We start from the raw sequence: 20,916 nt of genomic DNA, 5'->3' as shown, positions 1-20,916 counted from the left end.
AAGGGTCATAAAGGAGATGATATTGGGAAACACTTGCAGAAAACCTTGATTGATTGGGGTGTAGAGAAGGTGATGACAATTACTGTTGATAATGCTTCTAGCAATGATGGTGGTATTGTTTACATGAAGAAGGAACTTAATAAAGCTAATAATAGCATAGCTGCAGGCAAATATCTTCACATGAGATGTGCTGCTCACATTATGAACTTAATTGTTAGTGATGGTCTAAAGGAACTTGAACTTCCAGTCAAGCGTGTGCGTGCAGCAGTTAAATATGTGAAGAATAGCCCAGCTAGGATAACTAAGTTCAAGGAGTGTGCTGACCTAGAGAAGGTTGAAACAAAGGCGTTCTTGAATCTTGATGTCAGCACTAGGTGGAACTCCACATATTTTATGTTGAAGGCTGCTGTGAGCTGTGAGAAAGTTTTTGTAAGGTACACCGAACGAAGATCCTTACTTTGCACTTGATCTACTTAGTGATAAAGGTAAAGAGAAGTGCATTGGAGTTCCAGATGAGACTGATTGGGAGAACTGTAGGAAGATGGCAGACTAACAGGCCTAGGTCAGGGCCCCTTCCTCCTGGGGGCCCAGGGCGACCGCCCCGTTGCCCCGCCCTATGGGCTGGGCCTGGTTGCATGGTGGAGCATGACCTTCCACTAGTTTGCTGAACATCGGAGACTGCTGCAACACGTTGATGTTATTGTGTGATCCCGCCTTGCCAAAGAAAAAATGTCAAATCCACATGTCATAATCTATCACAACTTCAAGCACCACACTGCAATATCCATGATGTCCTTTGTATATACCTTGCTAGGCAAACGGGCAGTTCTTCCATGACCGAGTGCATGTAATCGATGCTTTCAAGCATTCCGGGAAATCCTCCGGCAGTATTTTGTGCCATGATCCTTGCGATCTCTTCTTCGATTGGCCCTCTCAAGTAGTATTTGCCAAACTTTCCCACCACAGCTCGGCAAAACTTGTACATGCACTCAATGGCAGTAGACTCACTCATGCGAAGGTAGTCGTCATGTGTATCAGCAGGTACTCCGTATGCAAGAATTCTCATGGTGGCGGTGCACTTCTGTAATATCCCAGGTTTAGAGACGATCGAGGGGTAGAACTTAGAAAGGGATGTGCATTGCATCGTAAAATCTGGGGAGATTTCGCGCTTTTAAAAGAAAAACTGCATCGAAGGGGGACAAGTTTCTCTCTCGACACCATATAGGGTTAGGGTTTCGAGAGTGCGATAAACTTGGACCTCAATTAACTCAATTAGGGGTTTCGAGAAGAGAGGGGAACAAATTCCATTTCAACTTAAGTTGTATGATTGAATTGTAACATGTTGTGTTTGAATTTCAAAATTCAAACATTAAACAAGAATATTATAATCCAAATTTGGATAATGCAATAAACAATTGAATAAATAAGAATTTGAAACAATAGAAATTATAAGTAAAGCTCACTAGAGAAAACCTTGAGCTTTATTGATTACCACACAATATACATTGTCATTTACAATATTCCAATTGGATTATGAATATTACAATACATTACAGAAATTGAATAAATGGAAAAATAGAAAAGGAAAAATACAAAGAATGGAAACTTGCTTCACTACACTAAATCTTCATCTTGTAGTTCTTGATCAATCTCTTGAAGGAGAGATCCTTGAGCATCTCATCTATCCCTGGAAAGAAAAACAACAAAGATAAATAAGAGTTAGGCCAAGTGGCAAAGCCACTTGGCAGGTTAGTGTAGAAATGAGAAAATGGAGAGGGATAATCTCAACTCTGCCGAGCTGAGCATGCCAAAGCCCAAGTTCCAAGCCACACACACACAGGCAGCTCACAAGGTCAGCTGCATGTCTCACAGCACACTCAGTTCAGGGGAGAGGAACCCAGGAAGAGCACTGCTGTCGATCAAGGAAGTGATGAGGGAGACAGTATAAAACCTTTTCACCATCAAACCCTGGATTCTCATCGACAGGATCATCACCAGGGTATGAACACAAGAACAGGAAGAACACATAGCCAACAAAACCATCCAGAAACAGTTCCACCAAGAACTGCTGACTGTTGAGCAACAAATCATAGAGTAGATCAAGCACCAGCTAGCCAGGAGGAGCAGGGCAAGCACAGAAACCATCCAAAAGCAAAACCTCTACACCAACACCATTTTCTAGGAGTTGGAGTGAGGTATACCATTATCATGAGCAAACCAGATGGTTTTGTTCACTATTTGCACAACCATGAATACACAGACACACAAAAGGGTGGAATAAACCAGTATTGATCATCACTTGGTCATAGACCAAGAGTAACCTAGTGAAAATGGCAAAGATCAGGGATCAATCAAAGCCTATGACCATGGTTATGCCTTACAATATCATAAGCCTAAAGATATGCAAGATGCAACTTGATATGCATGAAGGATCAAACAGTCTTAGCATGTTTGTTAGTAAACCAGTCTACTCCCTTTGTTCCTTATTACTTCGTAGATAAGGTTTGGTCAAAATCAAGCTTTGTAATCTTTGACCAGTTATTAATAATACGATATCAATTTCTGTAAAATTGATATAAATGATGTAATAGTATATTGCATTAAAGTACTAATGATATTATTTTGATTTTTAAATAATAATATATTTGTATAATTGGTTAAACTTGGCAAAGTTTGACTTCAACCACACCTTATATGCGGAGTAATATGAAACAAAAGGAGCATCAACTTGCTCGAAACCAAGTATATTGCGAGCCTACTAAGCAAACTGGTCCTCAACAAGGCCTTGCAAATATAACACATGAAGCTAGATTAAAAAATATTTGTTACAAGTGCAAAGAACTCGGTTTCGTGACCATAAGAAATCCGTCTACGTTTAGCACAAAAACACAAATTCAAGCTGTGTATGTTACTGAATATGACGAGGAGACAGATGAAGAAGCTGCCCTCCCTAAGCATGATGCTGCTCTCAAACTATCTATACATTTTTTTTGAAGTGAACTATCTATACATGTTGAGTGTTAAGAATCCATTGTCGACAATCATAGGTTGGTCACCGCTACTTACCGCTTCGCAACAAGGGCAAGCATCTGACGCCGTAGATAATCAAACGAACGGCCTGGATGGACCTATCGGTCGCTATTTGAATTCCGACAAGACCACCTTTACACCTCCAGATTTTCCCTACCCGCTCTCTTGCTTATCGCGATTCTATCTGATATATAGCTCGGATCTGAGCGTGTAATGGTTATGTCTTCTCCTTGGGTTGAAACCCTAGTCGCCGTGTTCTGGCTGGCGAGACATGCCTCTCTGTAATCGCTGAATTAGTTAACCTCCATGCAAGATTGGTGCTGCTCTGAACTTTTCTGAACATTAGCTGTTCTTATTCTGAATCCGAGCTCGACCCTATCAGGAAGATAGCTAATGCCGAACGAGATGCCGTTGGCTTCAGAGAAGGAGCCAGAGAGATACACGCATGGATTCGTTGGACACCAGCCTGTATGCTGCTCTGCTCTCTCTCATTTTGTTTCTTGCTGGCTGAAGCATCCCTATGCTTCTGGTCTGTATCGCTGCAATCATGCAGCTTCAGTTAGTTAGTTGGGATATGATACACTCCAAGACAAAACCAGGTACTAGTACTCGCGTAATATTTAGCATTTGGTTGACGAAATGTGCTGGCCGGTTGCTGAATACTTGTACGGTGTTGTGTTTCCCGTTGTATTATGCCAATTATTATTTTACTGAACTGACATTAGGTGCCACATGCTTAGCGTAGCCCCAGAACAAAACACAGCTACTAGTGTACTACATCTTAGCTCGACTTCCTTGATGACATTTGTAAGTCGCGTTATTTAGAGATATATCGCGATGAGTCGGCATTTCGTCACTCACTCCTCAAATCGAAGAAAAAGACAGTCGGCACTACAAGTGCTTATGTTCGTTACTTAGACGCGGATGACCCGCGTCGCAGTAGTAATTGTAGGTAGAACATGTCCATCATCTGGACAAATTCTACATCTTAGTATAGTTTATGTATTCATGACAGATAACAAAAAGAGTATCTCCTCTTTTCTTTTTGACCTGAGTATCTTCTTTCTGTTTTTTATCAGACAAAAACAGTATTTGCTGCTTGCTAACAGTACGGCTGTTGGAGTTTTCAGACCTGGAAACTCAGTTGACGGAATAATCAATAACTCTTCCCGGCAGCGCATCCATCCAAACAAACAGGTGGAACAGCCTTCCATCAAAACGCCCTCTGGCTTTTCCGTGACAACGGACGGCTGCCACTCCAATCCCAAAGCAAATCAGAAACCGAAGCGCAAAATCTCCCGAGATCCTCCTCGCTCGGACCTCAACCCTCTCTCTCCCCAGATCCGCGTCCATGGGGTCGCGCCGGAGAATGCTCCTCAAGGTCATCATCCTCGGCGACAGCGGGTGCGCCCCTCGATCACACCTTTTCCCCACCTTTTTATCTTCTGTGTTTTCCGGGGTGATTTTCCCACTGTTTTCTGATCTCTCAATGCGTTTTTTCTTCTTTTTCCGTTGTTAGGGTCGGGAAGACGTCGCTGATGAACCAGTAAGGCCAAACCCGCAATCCCGCCTCGTCTAATAATCCGTCTAATTTCGGTCGTTTCTATCGGAGGGTTTCGCGGCTCTGAACGATTGTATGCGCAGGTACGTGAACAACAAGTTCAGCAACCAGTACAAGGCGACCATCGGCGCGGATTTCCTCACCAAGGAGGTGCAGATCGACGACCGGCTCTTCACCTTGCAGGTCAGGCGTTAACTTCATAGCTCAATCATTGCCTTCTACTAGTTTTTTTTTTCTGTTGGGCAGTGTGTTGTGTGTTCTTACAATTTTGAAGGCAATAATGGATTTTATGCTGTTTGAGATGTGTTGCATTTGCGCTCCTGTCAATGGAGTTAGATTGCCAAACCATGAGGCACTGATGGTTTTCTCTAGTGCTCTGATTTTTTTTAGATAGGCTCGACGATTATCGATGTATAGTTTGTTTATGACAGGCTAAGTAGGCTGCCACATGAGTGAGTTACTTTGGTCATATTAGTGACTTTTTTAGTTTGTTTTTTATTCTGAAGATTACTACTTCTTCAAACTCCCTATTGGCTTGCTTACTGGGGAAGTCAATGCAATGATCATTGACTAGAAAATAAACTAGTTTTTTTTTCTGTTGGGCAGTGTGCTGTGTGTTCTTAGAATTTTGAAGGCAGTAATGGATTTTATGCTGTTTGAGATGTGATGCACTTGCGCTCCTGTCAATGGAGTTAAATTGCCAAACCAGGAGTGAGTTACCCCGGTTTTGTTTATGACAGGCTAAGTAGGCTGCCACATGAGTGAGTTGCTTTGATCATATTAGTGACTATTTTAGTTTGTTTTTTATTCTAAAGATTGCTACTTCAGAAAACACCCTATTGGCTTGCTTACTGGGGAAGTCAATGCAATGATCATTGACTAGAAAAAAACAAATATGAAAAGAGGGGAGCTGCTTTCTACGCTCGCTCAATTGGGCATTGAAACATGTTGCCAGGTTTTAGCATGCTGGGGTCTATCCCGTGGGGTGTTTTGCATTTAGCGGGTGCCAATTGTAAACTCGTCCGAATTCAATATGGATCTCACCTATCATCATATCATAATTTAATAATTGGTTTTCTTCGTTTAAGAAAGAAGCTTGTAGAAGGTTCCTTATTACTTTGCCTAGCTAATTTGAGGGGCACATGTCATGATAAGTCCTGTTGATACACTACGTGGAGCATTAAGCACGATGCGTAATAAATCACATCAAGTCAGCTCTAGTCTGCAGTTCTGCACTGCCTATTATGGCGCAACTTCATAAAAGATGAGGACTAGGACTTAATTGCCCACAGGGAACAAAATAGAGACCTTGCATGAGAATTGCAAGTCAACAGATTTAGATAGAAAAGAAAGCTGGCGAATGCTGAAAACAGCGCAACACCAGCACGTTTGATGGAACAAAATTAAAACTGTGCAAGCCCATATGAAACATGACTAAGCTAACTCTTTGCATTGACCAAGGAAAACACATAGGTACTGTTACCTAAGTTTATGGACCATTTACTTAATCTTTAGTTAAGACTGAGATTTGAGATTTTTATGACCTGGCATTAATCATTATGTAGAGCTGTTATCTGCTGGTAATCAACATTCCTTTAAATCCGAACTAAATATTGATATTGAAAAATTCAGGCCATGACATCCTTTTTTATTGACCAAAACAGGGAATGTATGAGCCTGTTCGTGTGCATTGTTAGTGACATTCATCGCTTATTCATCATATTCAATTCAAGGATGTGGCCATATGGGATAGTCGAACTATTATTTTATTACATATACCTGTTTTCTTATTCTAGAAGACGGAATTGAATTGGTCTAATTTAGGACTTTCCAATCTATTTTTATCATGCATCTGTTTTTTGAGCTTTGCCTGCTAGTTCAATAAATAAACAAACAAGTGCAATGTGTGTTATGGTCTACTTGTAAGTTTTTTTATACTTAGTTTGCTGCCTTATTCCATTGCAGCTGGCTGAATTTATAGACCACATACTTGATGATTATGGATAACTGTTCAGTCATGATAATTCTAGAATATGCATTTCTGAGATGAGCTGAACCAGAGTATGTAGAATAATCTTTAGTACAAATGAAAACATTTGTACCTTTCTCATCTTTAAGTAAAGATGGGGAAGACAGTCTATATTGTGCTGTAGGTTTTGTTAATATTTGTCCAGGGATGTTACAACTTATTTTTTGTTATTCACATGATTCAGTGAAGCAACTCCAGATATTTCTGCTCTAGTTAACTAATCATTACTTTATGTCTGTAGCACGTTAAAATTTCATATCTTGCAATTATAGCACTAGAATGTATGGCTATCAACTTGGTTCCTTCTGAAAAATAGTTTCCACTCACCCACACTTGCATTTTCCTGAAACTCAGATATGGGACACAGCAGGACAGGAACGTTTTCAGAGTCTTGGCGTGGCATTTTATCGTGGAGCTGACTGTTGTGTTCTTGTATATGATGTCAATGTAACCAAGTCATTTGAAAAACTCAACAACTGGCGCGAGGAATTCCTAATCCAAGTAAGCCACTTGCTTAGTTCGAAATAATATTGAAGTGTACTGCATCATGTTGTATTGAAAGCTTGACTGTTCTTGTTACAGGCTAGCCCATCAGATCCAGAGAATTTCCCTTTTGTCTTACTTGGAAATAAGATTGACGTTGATGGTGGTAATAGCAGGACTGTAAGTATTTGTCATGATATTGTGCTATTCACTACTTCCTCCGTCTCATGATACTTGTCCGAGATTGTCAAAATTTGAATGTATCTAGATGTTATTTAGTATCTAGATACGTCCGAATTTAGATAAATCTCGGACATATTTCATGGGACGGAGGGAGTAGTATTTACTCTTGGTTTACTTAATATTGTATACTGATTTTGAGATAATTTGTTTTCTCAGGTCTCTGAGAAGAAGGCTAAAGCATGGTGTGCCTCCAAGGGAAACATGCCTTACTTCGAGACGTCTGCTAAAGAAGGCTTCAATGTGGAAGCTGCTTTCGAGTGTATAGCAAGGAATGCTATCAAGAATGAACCTGAAGAAGATGTGTACGTTTACTTCTTGAAGTAGATGCATTGTTTAGGCACAAAAATAATTTTTGCTTAATACAGAAATGCACTAACAATATTTTAGGCAGGTAGATTGATGCTTTGCTAAATTTTGTAGATATCTTCCTGATACAATTGACATGGGGGGTGCTGGAAGGCAACAGCGCTCGTCATCAGGCTGTGAATGCTAGAAGATATGGATCAAGTGATCTCCTCTGTTGGTTCTATTGGTACAATGATGCTTGCTCTTCGCTATCTGAGTTTGATATATTTAGTTTGAAAGCTGCTATTTGTATCAATCGCTACATATTGTTAGTCTCTCCAACGAAAATTGGAGAAATTGTTGATTAACTTATGATTCTTTGTACGAGCGCTAGATGGTATAGAGCTGGTATTATTTATAGTCTATGCGAGCTTTTGATTGTTGTGGTGCATATATATCTTGGAAGATCAGAATTTTTTATGAAGATTGTACATGAACAGTAGAGGGACCAAATCCTATTCTACCCATTTTGATGGTAGAGTCAGAACTGTATCTATATGGTTTGCATGTTGCCTACTTTTTGCTCCTTCGTTCTTGTCTTCTAGTGATGTACTCCCTTCGGTCGAAAATAAGTGTCACATATTTATCTATATTCACATATATCTATACGCCTTTTAGTGGTTATTATGGATACATACGGATCTAGTTAAATGTGCATCCATACTTTGAGTTAAGCGGAACGAGATCCTTTAACGGGTGAAAGAGAAAAGTCAGGGTGTGCTAGTATAAAATGAAGGCGGTGGGGTATGGCCGTGGATTCTAGCTGTAAGGTCGTGGGCCCAGACCTTGCCTAGTTTCGTGGAGCATGCAGGATGCCCATCTCCCCGGTGCTTAGCAGGCCAGCTAGGAGATGCCGCCAGAGGAGGGTTACTCCGGGCCGGTGAAGCGTAGCAGCAGGATTCGGGGGCGCTACACGGACAAAACACTTGTCCGCCAGCAGCAGCGTGCTCTGATGGTTCAGCTGGGCATTGCACGCGAGGGGGAGATCATCGGAGACGAAGCCCTCAATGCCTACATCGACCTCTTCACCAGGCCCTTCCGTCCGCAGCATCTCGACGTGGTTCTACGCCTCTTTAGATGGACTGCAGAGGACCTCCAGCTTTTAGTGGATGCACCGGTGGATTGCCCGATGTGATGTGATGTACCCAGAGCCCTTGTTTTATGCTTCGTTGACTCCCTAGTCTGCATCCGGTGGCCCATCTCATTGTAATAATGGATTTCTCTGATATTTGTGTTGCCATCTGGAATGCGCGTGGTTCAAACTCTGCTGCGAGACGACTTGTTGTATATCAGGCCATTTTGTCCTCTAGGCTGGCTGTTGTGTGTCTCCAGGAGACGAAGATGGCGGTTATCTCCGACTGCGTTGTGAGGGAGTCTCTTGGCCCCTCCTTCGATGGTTTCGACTACCTGCCCGCAACGGGCACACGTGGGAGAATCCTTCTTGCCTGGCAATCTGTCTTGGTATCGATATCCAACCCACATCTATCAGAGAACGCAATCACTGCTCGGGTCACAGTGGGTGACGGGGATGGCTGGTGGTTTACCGGTGTGTACGGGCCACAGAGTGAGGTGGATAAGCGGGCTTTCCTACAAGAGTTGCAAGATATCCGTGACTTGCATGCCGGACCATGGATTGTTGCAGGGGATTTCAACATGATAGTGGATGCAGCTGATAAGAATCAGGGTGTCCTACACCGACGCATGATGGGCAGATTTCGGCGCTCTTTTTCTGACCTTGAACTTAAAGAGCTCTACCTCATTGGGCGCAGATTCACTTGGTCAAATGAGCGACAACATCCAACCCTGGAGAGATTGGATCAGGTCTTCTCGACCGTGGACTGGGAGGAGCAGTTACCTGACGCGCTCCTGACTGCTATCTCTAGTGGACCTTCGGATCACTTACCGCTAATCCTGAGCTTGGCCCCAGATCTTCTTCGAGGGCGTAGATTTCAGTTCCAATCTTTCTGGCCGAAGATGGACGGCTTCCTGGACGTGGTCCAAGAGGCGTGGACAACACAACCATGGGAGCCATGCCCTTTCAAGAGGTTGGACCAAAAACTGAGGGCCACGACCAAGAGGGCTGGCGAGTTGGAGCTCCAAATTTATCGGGAGTGTGAAGATGCAAATCTTGATGACAACGGAGCTGATTCTACGTTTTGATGTTGCCATGGAATCCCGTGACCTTTCACCAGAGGAAAGGGCCTTGAGACGACTTCTCAAAAAGAAGCTTCTGGGTCTTGCATCCCTGGAAAGGACGATCGCAAGACAGCGCTCCCGCATTCTCTGGCTTCAGGAAGGTGACGCATGCACACGCTTCTTCCACTTGCATGCGAGCCACAAGAGACACACAAATTTCATCAGACATCTCATCGTCGACAATGTGCGCGTAACAGAGCACGTGGACAAGGCTGAGGCTATGGATAGCTTCTTTGACGACCTCTTGGGTTCTGTGGCAGACCGACCCTTCACCCTTGATTTGGATTTCTTGGGGCTTCCATCCTTCGACCTCCAACACATTGATGGAGAATTTACTGAAGCGGAAGTGTGGAAAGCAATCAAAGACATGCCTTTAGACAAGTGCCCAGGACCTGACGGTTTCTCGGCGCGCTTCTTTGTTGTCTGTTGGGGGATCATCAAGGAGGACATAATGGATGCCTTCAGCTCCTTGTCACGGCTCGATTGCCATGGATTCGGGGCTGTGAATGGAGGACTGGTAACACTTCTTCCCAAGAAGCCAGGGGCCGAAGAAGTGCAAGATTTTAGGCCGTCAGTCTCATTCACGGCATCGCCAAGTGGGTGGCGAAAGTTTTGGCGAACCGGATTGCCCTAGTTCTCCCGCAGATGGTGGGGGCTCACCAGAGTGCCTTTGTGCGTGGAGGGTGCTTGCATGACAATTTCATGATGGTCCAGGGGATGGCGCGCAAACTCCATAGCAGCTCCATCCCGGCTGTCCTCATGAAGTTGGACATAACCAAGGCCTTTGATACAGTGGATTGGTCGTTCCTCATGGATGTGCTCCGGAAACTAGGGTTTGGGGAAAGGCTCATCACGTGCTTCTGTGCTCTTCTTTCCACGGCCTCGACACGTGTCTTGCTCGACGGCACTCCGGGCTCACGGATTGCAAATAGGCGTGGACTCAGACAGGGCGACCCGTTATCCCCACAGCTCTTAATTCTGCTCATGGAAGTCCTACACCTGATGATCCAGAAGGCCGCGGATGAGGGATTGCTGAGCCCGCTGGCGCCATCAGGCTTGCGTCACCGCACATCCATTTATGCGGATGATTTCATCACCTTCATACGGCCCTCAGTCATGGACTTTCTGACTTTCATGGTGGTGATCGAGGATTTTGGGACACCTCGGGGCTCCACACTAACATCGCCAAGTGCTCGGTGAACCTTATCAGATGCACGGACGCCCACGTGGCCTTATTAGTGGAGCAGGAGTTACGGAGTCATGTGGAGCCTTTCCCTCAACGGTATCTGGGGCTTCCGTTGTCTTTGAGGAAGCCATCCGCGGCTCAGCTACAATACCTCGTGGACAACGTAGCCAATAAGCTGCCGGGATGGAAGGCGTCGCTGCTCGACAAGGGGGGCCGATTGGAACTCGTCCGGTCGACGCTATCTGCGATGCCTATCTTCTCCATGATGTCCCTCGACATACCGGCCAAGACCATTCTTGCTATTGAGAAGATCATAAGGGGCTTCCTCTGGATAGGCCGGAAAGATGTGAAGGGGGCCACTGTCTAGAGGCGTGGGACAAAGTATGCACCCCTAAGAAGTGGGGTGGACTCGGTATTCCAAATTTGAGGATGATGAATGTAGCGCCGAGGACCAGATGACTTTGGCTCCAGCGGCTAGATGAATCCAATCCGTGGAAAGAGCTGAACATTCAAGTTCCTAAGCTAGCGAGACATCTTTTCGAAGGAGCTACCTTCTCAGTTTTAGGAGACGGAGCATCCACGCTCTTCTGGTCGGATCGCTGGCTGCCTGGTGGACGGATTAGCGATATAGCCCCAAACTTGTTTGCTGCCGTGCCAAAACGCGCGGTCAAGCAACACCGAGTCCGAGAGGGATTGGAATGAGGGTGGCTTGAGGACCTATCCCCAGATCTAGGTTCACCTGCACTTTTGGAGCCATTCGATGTGGCGGATCGACTAGTACACGTCACCCTTGTCGAGGGCGTGGAGGACAGTTTCAGGTGGAGGTGGGAAAGTAACAACTCCTACTCCACCAGATCTGCTATGAGGGGATGTTCGGGGCCGGAGAGGACATGGCCGGCGCGCTGCAGATTTGGAAGTCGCGCGCCCCACCGAACTGCAGAGTGTTCATGTGGCTTGCAGCGTGGAATAGATGCTGGACAGCCGACATGCTTAGTCGGCGTGGGCTCCCACACTCGGCATCCTGTCCTTTCTGCGACCAAGGGGGCGAGACCCTGGATCACCTTCTCATGGGTTGCGTCCTGGGGCGTGAGGTCTGGTCTGTTTTCCTACGCCTGTGGGGTAAGCTCCACTGGATGCCGCAACCAGACACCACACTCGTCCGTTGGCTGCAACAAAAGAAGGGAGGCCCAGGAGGCGACCGGGATCTTTGGACGACGACGGTGCTGATATGCTGGAGTCTTTGGCGTCACCGAAATGACGTGGTTTTTGAAGGTGTGACTCCTTCAAAGGACATAGTGATCCAGAAGATCTCTGAGGATACGGAGCTCTGGCAAGCGGCTAGGCTGTTTAGAGGTGCACTTGCGCCGGTAGAAAAGTGGAGATGTCGCGAGTAGTTGCTTTAGCCGTGTGTGCTATCCCATCGGGTTAGCGTGTGCTATCCCATCGGGTTAGCGTGGAGTTGTACCTGTGGCATCTATGTCAGGGGTATTTTGTACTTTGGCCTCTTAGCCTCTTCTTCTATGAAACCGATATCCTTGAAAATTAGTATAAAATGAAGAAGCAAATTCAGTACACTATAGCAAACATTGTATATCTCGTACCTTAGCAAATTACTTTAAGTAGTTACTGTTTATATAGATCTTCTACACTAAAAAAAGATAGCTGGTCAGAATTTTGATTAAGTAATTATTTTAAATGGATACCACCTAATTATATTGTGCATGTTAATGTAGATTAAATTAGTCCTAATTATATGGATACGAAGACTGGAGGTGCTCATAGGGGTAGGGTGTGCGTGTGTGCGTTCATAGGGGTGAGTGTATGCGCGTGTATGTGAGCGCCTGCGTTTGTACTGTGTTTCTCAAAAAAAAAAAAAAAAAAGAAGAAGGAATGTAGGTTACCTGACTTTGCTCCTTGACGTTACAGAATCTGGTGCATTCCATGTCTGTATACTTGCAATTCCTTGCAACTTGGGACCCACTTGTTCGCTGTGTAGGCCCCCGAACCACTTGTGTTAGACTGAAAAATTTTCTGCATCGATCGTGCTTACTTTAGACGTTGTCAGGCATGAGCGATAACGTCTTTTTTTCTTTTTTTTACCAACATCTTCCGTCTTAATCAAACTAGAAGGCGCATAAATGTACTTAGTTAAAATGCTACGACACTAACCACTCTGCTTCCCCGTCAATGCGACATACGTTGGGCCATGGGCCGGTTTATGAAGCCCAACGAAGAAAGGGTCAAGCCCACAAAGGAGAAACCCAAGTTATACGAGAAATGAGGCGGGCTCTGACTCGGGGTAAAACGGGTACCACTACATAAAGACCAACCTCTACGAAGGGAAGTTGAACCACCAATTAATGACGCGTGGCAACACACCGCGTGCGCGCGTCCCGTACTCATGCCGTGGCCCGTACATGCAGCCCCGCGTCGCGTACTCGTCCCGGCGCCGCGTGGTACTCGTCTCGCGCGCAGGACGGCCCTAGCTACCCAATCAGATTGATCAATCGATCAGCTAGCGCGCCTCGCGGGGAGCTACGCGGCCACATGCGCATACGTACTCCCTGGCATGCGTCACGAGATGAATTGACTCATGTCCGCCTCCAGCTAGCTACCTTGTACGTGCCATCTTTTTTGTACACGTTATACTACGAACTACACCTACACTAAGTACAATTATATATAATACACGAGTACAATTACGTATAAGACACGAGTACAGTTACGTCAAGACACGAGTACAGTTACACACATGAATGAGTACAAGTACAGTCCTGCACATGTGTAGGTATAGTCGCGCACAAGGACAGGTACAGTCGCGCACATGAGTAGGTACAGTCGCACACACGGGTAGGTACAGTCGCGCACAAGGGCAGGTACAGTCGCGCACACGAGTAAGTACAGTGACGCACACGAACGAGTACAAATACAGTCGCGCACACGGGTAGGTACAGTCGCACACATGGGCAGGTACAGTCGCGCACACGAGTAAGTACAGTGACGCACACGAGACAGGTACAGTCACGCACACGAACGAGTACATGTACAGTCACGCACACGAGTAAAGGGAAAACTGCACCGAATACACTAAAAACAGAAGTACATACTAGTTCAAGCACAGGTACACTTAGGTATACACCACGAGTACAATCACACTAGTATTAGAAGTACGAAAAAAAAGTGTCTCGAAACCTATCAACATGGGATCTAGTTTTGAAGATCTCGACGCGAGGATCTCAAAATTGAAAACGGTTCGTAATTTGGACTTATGGTTCGCAAGATATTTCATTTTTAAAAAATGAATCTACAAAATAAAGGGAAAACTGGACCATTCTCTCTCCTCTCCTGTCCTACCTTGCTTCCCCTTGCGACACTTGGCAAGCAGGGAGACAACTTCCCACCAAAAATCTGGCACCACAACGCACCACGTGTCGCATGCGGAGAGACTTTTAGACCTTCGCGAAGGTTGGCCTTTTTTTAGAGAATTCGGGGTAAAACCATACACCGACCAGGTCGGTGGCTACCGGCCAGCGCACACCCCCTGGTCGGGTATGGGCTAGGCCCATTTGGGTCTGTTTAGCTTGTAGTAGTTCGTTTTTTTCTTTTCTTTTTTCTTTTTCTGGTTTGTTTTTCGTTTTTCTTTTCTTTTTTTCGTTTCGGTTTCGTTTATATCTTTTCGATTCGAAAATTTTAATTTTAAAAATTGTTTAAATTGAGAAAATGTTTAAATTCAAAAATGTTCAAATTTGAAAACCGTTCAAATCTGAAAACCGTTCAAACCGTTCAAATTTGAAATCTGTTCAAAATATTTTCAAATGTGAAAATATAAACAAAATGTTTAAATGTGGCAACCCCGGGATCAGGGTTAGACAAATACCAGATCTTCGTCTGACATAAGCCTAACCTCGAGCTCGAGAGACTACAGTGAGGGAATCGATAAGACAACAGTGACTCTACGACTCAAAAGAATATATTACAACTCTTAACAGAGTAAAATCCAAATTATTACACATTCAACAAGCAACGGAAGCAAATTATGTTATTCTAAATAACAAGATAGCAAAGGGCTTAAGAAGCCATAACATAAAGCGACGTCCCAGCCCATAAGTCGCAGTGCAGCTGCTCGGAAACTCCAAACTAACCATCGATGTTAACGTAGAAACCACCTTCAGCTGTAGCGACTTCATCTGAAACAAAAGCATGCAAAGCTGAGTACAGGGACTCAGCAAGACTTAATACAACCTTTTAGCAAAGCCGGTATGCGGGCTTTCTGTAGATCTTCTTTTGCGTAAAGCCAATTTTCCTTTGTAAGACAAGAGAGAGGAGAAGTTTGACTACTCAGAGTCTTTAAAAGGGGATAAGAGAAAGACATCTCCATCTCTAATGATCATCATCTTGTATCCACCAATCTTCATCATCTCGAACCACTATCCTCGGATCACCCCCTCAACACCTGGAGAAGGTATCCGTAAACACACATTGGTTGCGAAGTTTTACGATCAGGTTAATGTTCTCTATGATCTCCACGTCAGTTCCCAAGTCGTCCGTAACCGTGGACACGACTTTTCGAAAAGATTCATAACCCTGCAGGGGTGCACAACTTTACCCACACGCGCCAACCGACTCTTAATGCCAATATATATTAGCCCTCTTCCTTGGAGAGCCGGCAGAGGGTGGTCGACCACGACCTTTACCTTGCTGTCGCCGAGACCATGAGTCACGCGCTAAGGATTGTTCCGTCGTAACGGGTCAAGTCCCGAAGTCGGTCCTTAACGATGTGTACCAAGGTGGGTTTCCCCAGAGGCAGCAACCCCCAGCCACCACGACCACGCTTACCTGCCTGTTATGTACCTTTAACCCCCAAGCAAAATGGAATGCATGTGACCAGGTAACACGCAAACTATGTGACTCATGGAATCTACTAGGCAAGTTAGTGAGTCGAGAGGGTACCATAATAGGGCCTCGTGTGGTTGTACGCTCGGTCTTGGTTCAAGAGGCGAGAACTCGGTTCCTAGGGTCGGCGAAACGAAACAACCCACCACATCCCAATGTGGCCTCTCGTCCGAGCCTTTAATCATATTTATCATCATCTCTACACTTACCACGCCAACTCTGTCATGCTAGATTCATTTCATTGTAAGGCTCCGGTCCGAAGACCGGAGTAGTAGCGTAACAAACTAAGCATGGCTAAGCATAAGAGATAAAGGCTCTCGCGACGCACACATGCCAAACCTAGTTATGCTAGGAGCGAGTGGATCAGGGTATCGAGCCTACAAAGGTCGGACATGCAACAGATAGGGTAACTCTATCTATCGATAAAAGATAGTTGAATCGTATGCGATATGTAGGAACCACAGATAAAAGCATTTCAAAATCATAGATGAACCAGGTTAGGGCTTGCCTTGTCCCTCGGCGGAAGAGTACTGTTCTTCGGTGGTGTTGACGTCGGACTCCGGCTCAGATCCTAGCGCGAAGAACCAAACACCGGAAAGGGAAACAAACATTCACGACATGGCATAATGCAATGCGCATACAATATGAATGACATGTCATGTGAATGGAATCGAGTAACCCTAGGTGTATCGTCAAATTAAAGGGGTTCCGGCACCGGATACCGCCATATGAAAGGGGTTCTTTTAGGGTTTCACTACATTTGCAAATTTAATTGTTGCAATGATATATGAATTGCTTATAAACTTGTAGAGAATGTTTTTCTGAACATTTTGGTATATTATACATCTTTTTCTGAATTAATATGAAAAAGATATGAATTATACAGAATTCTGAAATTGCTAAATAGTGAAAACAGAAAAAGAAAAAGATTTAATGCGTCATGCTGACGTCAGCACGACCTTGAGCTCTCAGGTCGAGCAGCAATCGGCCAGCTCGGGCCGCAATCGGGCGCGTGCGCGGGGGCGTCGGACTCAGCTCGTCGCGGGGAGTCTGTTGGTGGCGGCGCCGCCCCGAGATGGTCGCCGGAGTGACGACCACGGCGAGAAGCACGGCGGCCAGGGGGAGGCGCACGGTGCGGGGCCAGTGGAGGGAGGAATCGGGGAGGGGAAGGGCACCACGAGCATCAGCAGCTCACCGCGAGCACGTGGAGGTTGACGGCTTCGTCGGAGGTGGCCGGGAACGCCGGCGAGAGGCGAGGTCCGGCGGCACGGGCTCCGGCCAAATCGGCCGATTCCGGGCGCCTCCGCTGGTGGGGCTTGGCTGAGGAGGACGGGGGCGACGCGGCGAAGCTGATGGTGTCGTCGGCTTCGCGCGGGGAGGCGCAGAACGGCGGCGAGCGGTGGAGGCCGGAGCTAGGGTTTCGGCCCGCTCGACGCAGAGAAGAGGAGAGGGGGAAGAAGGAGGCGAAATGGGGGTTCTCCACGGCGGCGGCGGCGCTTTACAGGCGCTCAGGGGCGGCGAGGCCTTCCTGGCCGCCGGCGCCAGGCAGCTGTGCCTCTGCCTGTCGAAGAAGACGAGCCTTTAGCGCATAACCCCCTAGGGTTTGGGGTTTTCTCTGGAAAAATAAAAACAGGGCCAAATTTTGATGATTTTAGGGTATTTTGACCCAAATTTGGAGGGGATTTTTGCACAAAATTTTGTTAGAGCAAAATACAACATTTGGAACAATGTTTCAAAGCATTTGAGTGCAAGATTTCTCAAATTTTAAATGCAAATGCATGCATGCTTATGAGCAACTAACAACATTTATTTGATTAACAAAGTGGTTCTGTTACAACTCTACCCCCCTTACAAGAATCTCGTCCCCGAGATTCCTAAGTTTTAGAAAAGAAGGCAGGGTACTCAGATCGGAGACGATCTTCTCGTTCCCAGGTTGCTTCTGACTCAGAGTGATGAGACCATTGAACTTTCAGGAATTTGATGGTTTGACGCCGAGTTTTACGCTCAGCTTCATCAAGGATACGGATAGGGTACTCTCGATAGGTCAGATCCTCTTGGAGGTCAAGTGTCTCGTGATCAACACCACGGATGGGATCTTTGAAGCAACGTTTAAGTTGGGAGACATGGAAGACGTCATGAACTTCAGGAAAAGTTGGAGGGAGTTCCAACTTGTAGGCAAGTGTACCTCGTTTAGCAAGGATGCGGAAAGGACCAACATAGCGAGGAGCTAGTTTGCCTTTTATACCGAAACGATGGACACCTCTTAAAGGAGTGACTCGAAGATAAGCTTGCTCGCCAACTTCATAGCGAACTTCTTGATGATGACGATCATAATTGCTCTTTTGACGAGACTGAGCAGCTTTCAAACGCTCTCGGATAATGCCAACTTGATCTTCTGCTTCCTTGATCATGTCCGGTCCAAAGAACTGTCTTTCACCGGTTCTCGACCAATTCGGAGGGGTTCGACATTTCCGTCCATAAAGAGCTTCAAAAGGCGCCATGCCCAGGCTAGATTGGAAACTGTTGTTATAGGAGAATTCAGCAAATGGAAGGCACTTTTCCCAATTCTTGCCGAAGGATATAACACGGGCTCTGAGCATCTCTTCAAGGATTTGATTCACCCTCTCGGTTTGACCACCAGTTTGAGGATGATAAGCTGTGCTAAAGGAAAGATTTGTTCCCATGGAGTTTTGAAGACTTTCCCAGAATTTTGAGGTAAACAAGCTTCCACGATCAGAGATGATCTTCGTCGGAACACCATGAAGAGAGACTATCTGGGATATGTAGAGATCCGCTAGTTGACTAGCACGAATACTTTCCCGAACAGGAAGGAAGTGAGCAACCTTGGATAGATGATCCACCACTACCCATATGGAATCATTTCCCTTTGGAGTTTTGGGAAGTCCGGTAATGAAATCCATGACAATTTCATCCCATTTCCATTCAGGAGTAGATAGAGGTTGAAGAGTACCAGCTGGTCTTTGATGTTCAGCTTTTACACGACGGCAAACATCGCATTCAGCTACGAAGCGAGCAATTTATCTTTTCATCCGGGTCCACCACAACCTTTGGCGAAGATCCTGATACATTTTTGTACTTCCAGGGATGAATAGATAGAGGAGACTCATGAGCTTCTTGAAGGATAAGCTCTCTTAGGTTCTTTTTCTTCGGCACCACCAAGCGGTTACCAAAGTAGACACCACCTTGATCGTTGACGGAGAAACATTTAGCATCTCCGCTAGCAATGTTCTCTTTGATCTTAGTGATACCCAAATCACGCTTCTGAGCGGCTTTGATCTGGTCTTCAAGAGAGGGTTTCACCTCTAAGTTAGCAAGGAATCCCTGAGGAACAACCTCAAGATTAATTCGTGCAAATTCCTCATGGAGGGCAGGTTGATATTGCTTGATCATCAGATTGTTGCAATACGACTTCCGACTTAGCGCGTCGACAACGACGTTGGCTTTGCCTGGGCTGATAGTTAAGACCCAAATCATAGTCCTTGATGAGTTCCAACCATCTTGTCCGCCTGAGATTCAGATCCGGTTGGGTAAAGAGATACTTCGGGCTTTGATGATCCCGAGTATAATTCACAACGATTACCGTAAAGGTAAGGTCGCCATTGCTTAAGAGCATGGACCACAGTCGCAAGCTCTAGATCATGAGTTGGATAATTGAGCTCATGTGGCTTCAACTCGTCGAGAGGCATAAGCCACTACATGGCCATCTTGCATCAACACACATCCAAGCCCTTGAAGAGATGCATCACGGAAGATGACAAAGTCTTTGCTTGTGTCCGGAAGGACAAGTACCGGAGCGATAGTCGGCTTTATTTTCGGTGTCCGAAAACTTTCTTCGACCTTTCTCGACCACTCAAACTTCTTATCTTTCTTCAGAAGATCAATCATTGGTTTGGCGATCTTGGAGAAATTCTCGATGTATCGACGGTAATAACCCGCCAATCCAAGAAAACTCCGAATTTCTTTGGCTGACTTAGGAATCTTCCAGTCAAGAACAGATTGAACTTTATCTGGAATGACTGCAACATCTTTTACAGAGACCACATGGCCAAGAAAGATGAGCTCTTGTAGCCAGAACTCACATTTAGAAAACTTAGCATAGAGACTGTCACATCCCGAAATTTTCTAAATTTTGGAATGTAAGATAAAAATAAATTAAATGCTTGATTGTTTGAAATTGATTGAAAATTCAAAAAAAATTAAAACTTTCGAAGTTATTTAAAAGTAATTTCCAAAATGAAGTTTTCACAAACCTTAGTTTCAAAAGATTTTCTAACAATACTCTATCTTGTTCGGAGGTTTTGAAACTTATAAAAATATTTTATTTGAGAAAAACATTAAATCCTAAAAAGGCACTATAGCCACATAGACATGTATGTCAAATTTTGATTTTATAAAGTTTATATTTTTGTTCCAAATTTAGTCTCATATTGAAGTATTTTTCATAACGAATCCAACGGTACCTCATTTGTATTTTTCCGATTATTTTTAAGCCTCCAAATATGTATTTCCAATTTTGTTTAAAAAGAAAAAAAAAACAAAAGGAGCGGCCAGGCCGAAACGGCCCAGCTCGCCCCAGCGCAGCCTAGCTGCCGCCGCGCGCGACGCCCCAGCCTCCAGCTCGGCCCACTCCAGCCCAACTCGCCTCCCTGCCCTTTTCTTTTTTTTTCCGGCCCAGCAGCGCCCAGGCCGCCCCGGCCCAACGCCCGCCTCGCCTTAGCCCCGCGCTGCCGCCGCCACGAGCGCCCAGCTCGCACCGCCTCTACTTCTATTTGTCTTTAGTCCCACATCGTTCCCGTAGGCAAAATCCCTCCAACCCCTAGCCTATATAAACACTTCAACAGGCATCCCAAAAACACACCCAGCCGACGCCTCCTCTCTCTCCCTCTGCGCAGCACACACGGACAGCTGCTCTTTCTAGCGCGCAGCGCT

At 45.4% G+C, this 20,916-nt stretch overlaps 1 protein-coding gene across 1 annotated transcript; it reads left to right on the top strand.

Annotated features, from left to right (window-relative positions):
• The first annotated feature begins 4,276 nt into the window (after nucleotides 1–4,276).
• Nucleotides 4,277–8,177, top strand: LOC124660710 (ras-related protein Rab7-like). Its single transcript, XM_047198527.1, has 7 exons — nucleotides 4,277–4,434; nucleotides 4,550–4,576; nucleotides 4,675–4,774; nucleotides 6,975–7,121; nucleotides 7,203–7,283; nucleotides 7,503–7,648; nucleotides 7,767–8,177. The coding sequence occupies exons 1-7, from the start codon at nucleotides 4,382–4,384 to the stop codon at nucleotides 7,837–7,839; spliced, it is 627 nt and encodes a 208-aa protein (XP_047054483.1). The 5' UTR covers nucleotides 4,277–4,381; the 3' UTR covers nucleotides 7,840–8,177.
• Nucleotides 8,178–20,916: the final 12,739 nt, after the last annotated feature.

This window comes from Lolium rigidum, chromosome 6 (assembly GCF_022539505.1).
Source record: "Lolium rigidum isolate FL_2022 chromosome 6, APGP_CSIRO_Lrig_0.1, whole genome shotgun sequence".
NCBI lineage: Eukaryota > Viridiplantae > Streptophyta > Magnoliopsida > Poales > Poaceae > Lolium > Lolium rigidum.
The sequence above is the reverse complement of the archived record's forward strand: the minus strand, read 5'-3'. Positions and strand labels throughout refer to the sequence as shown.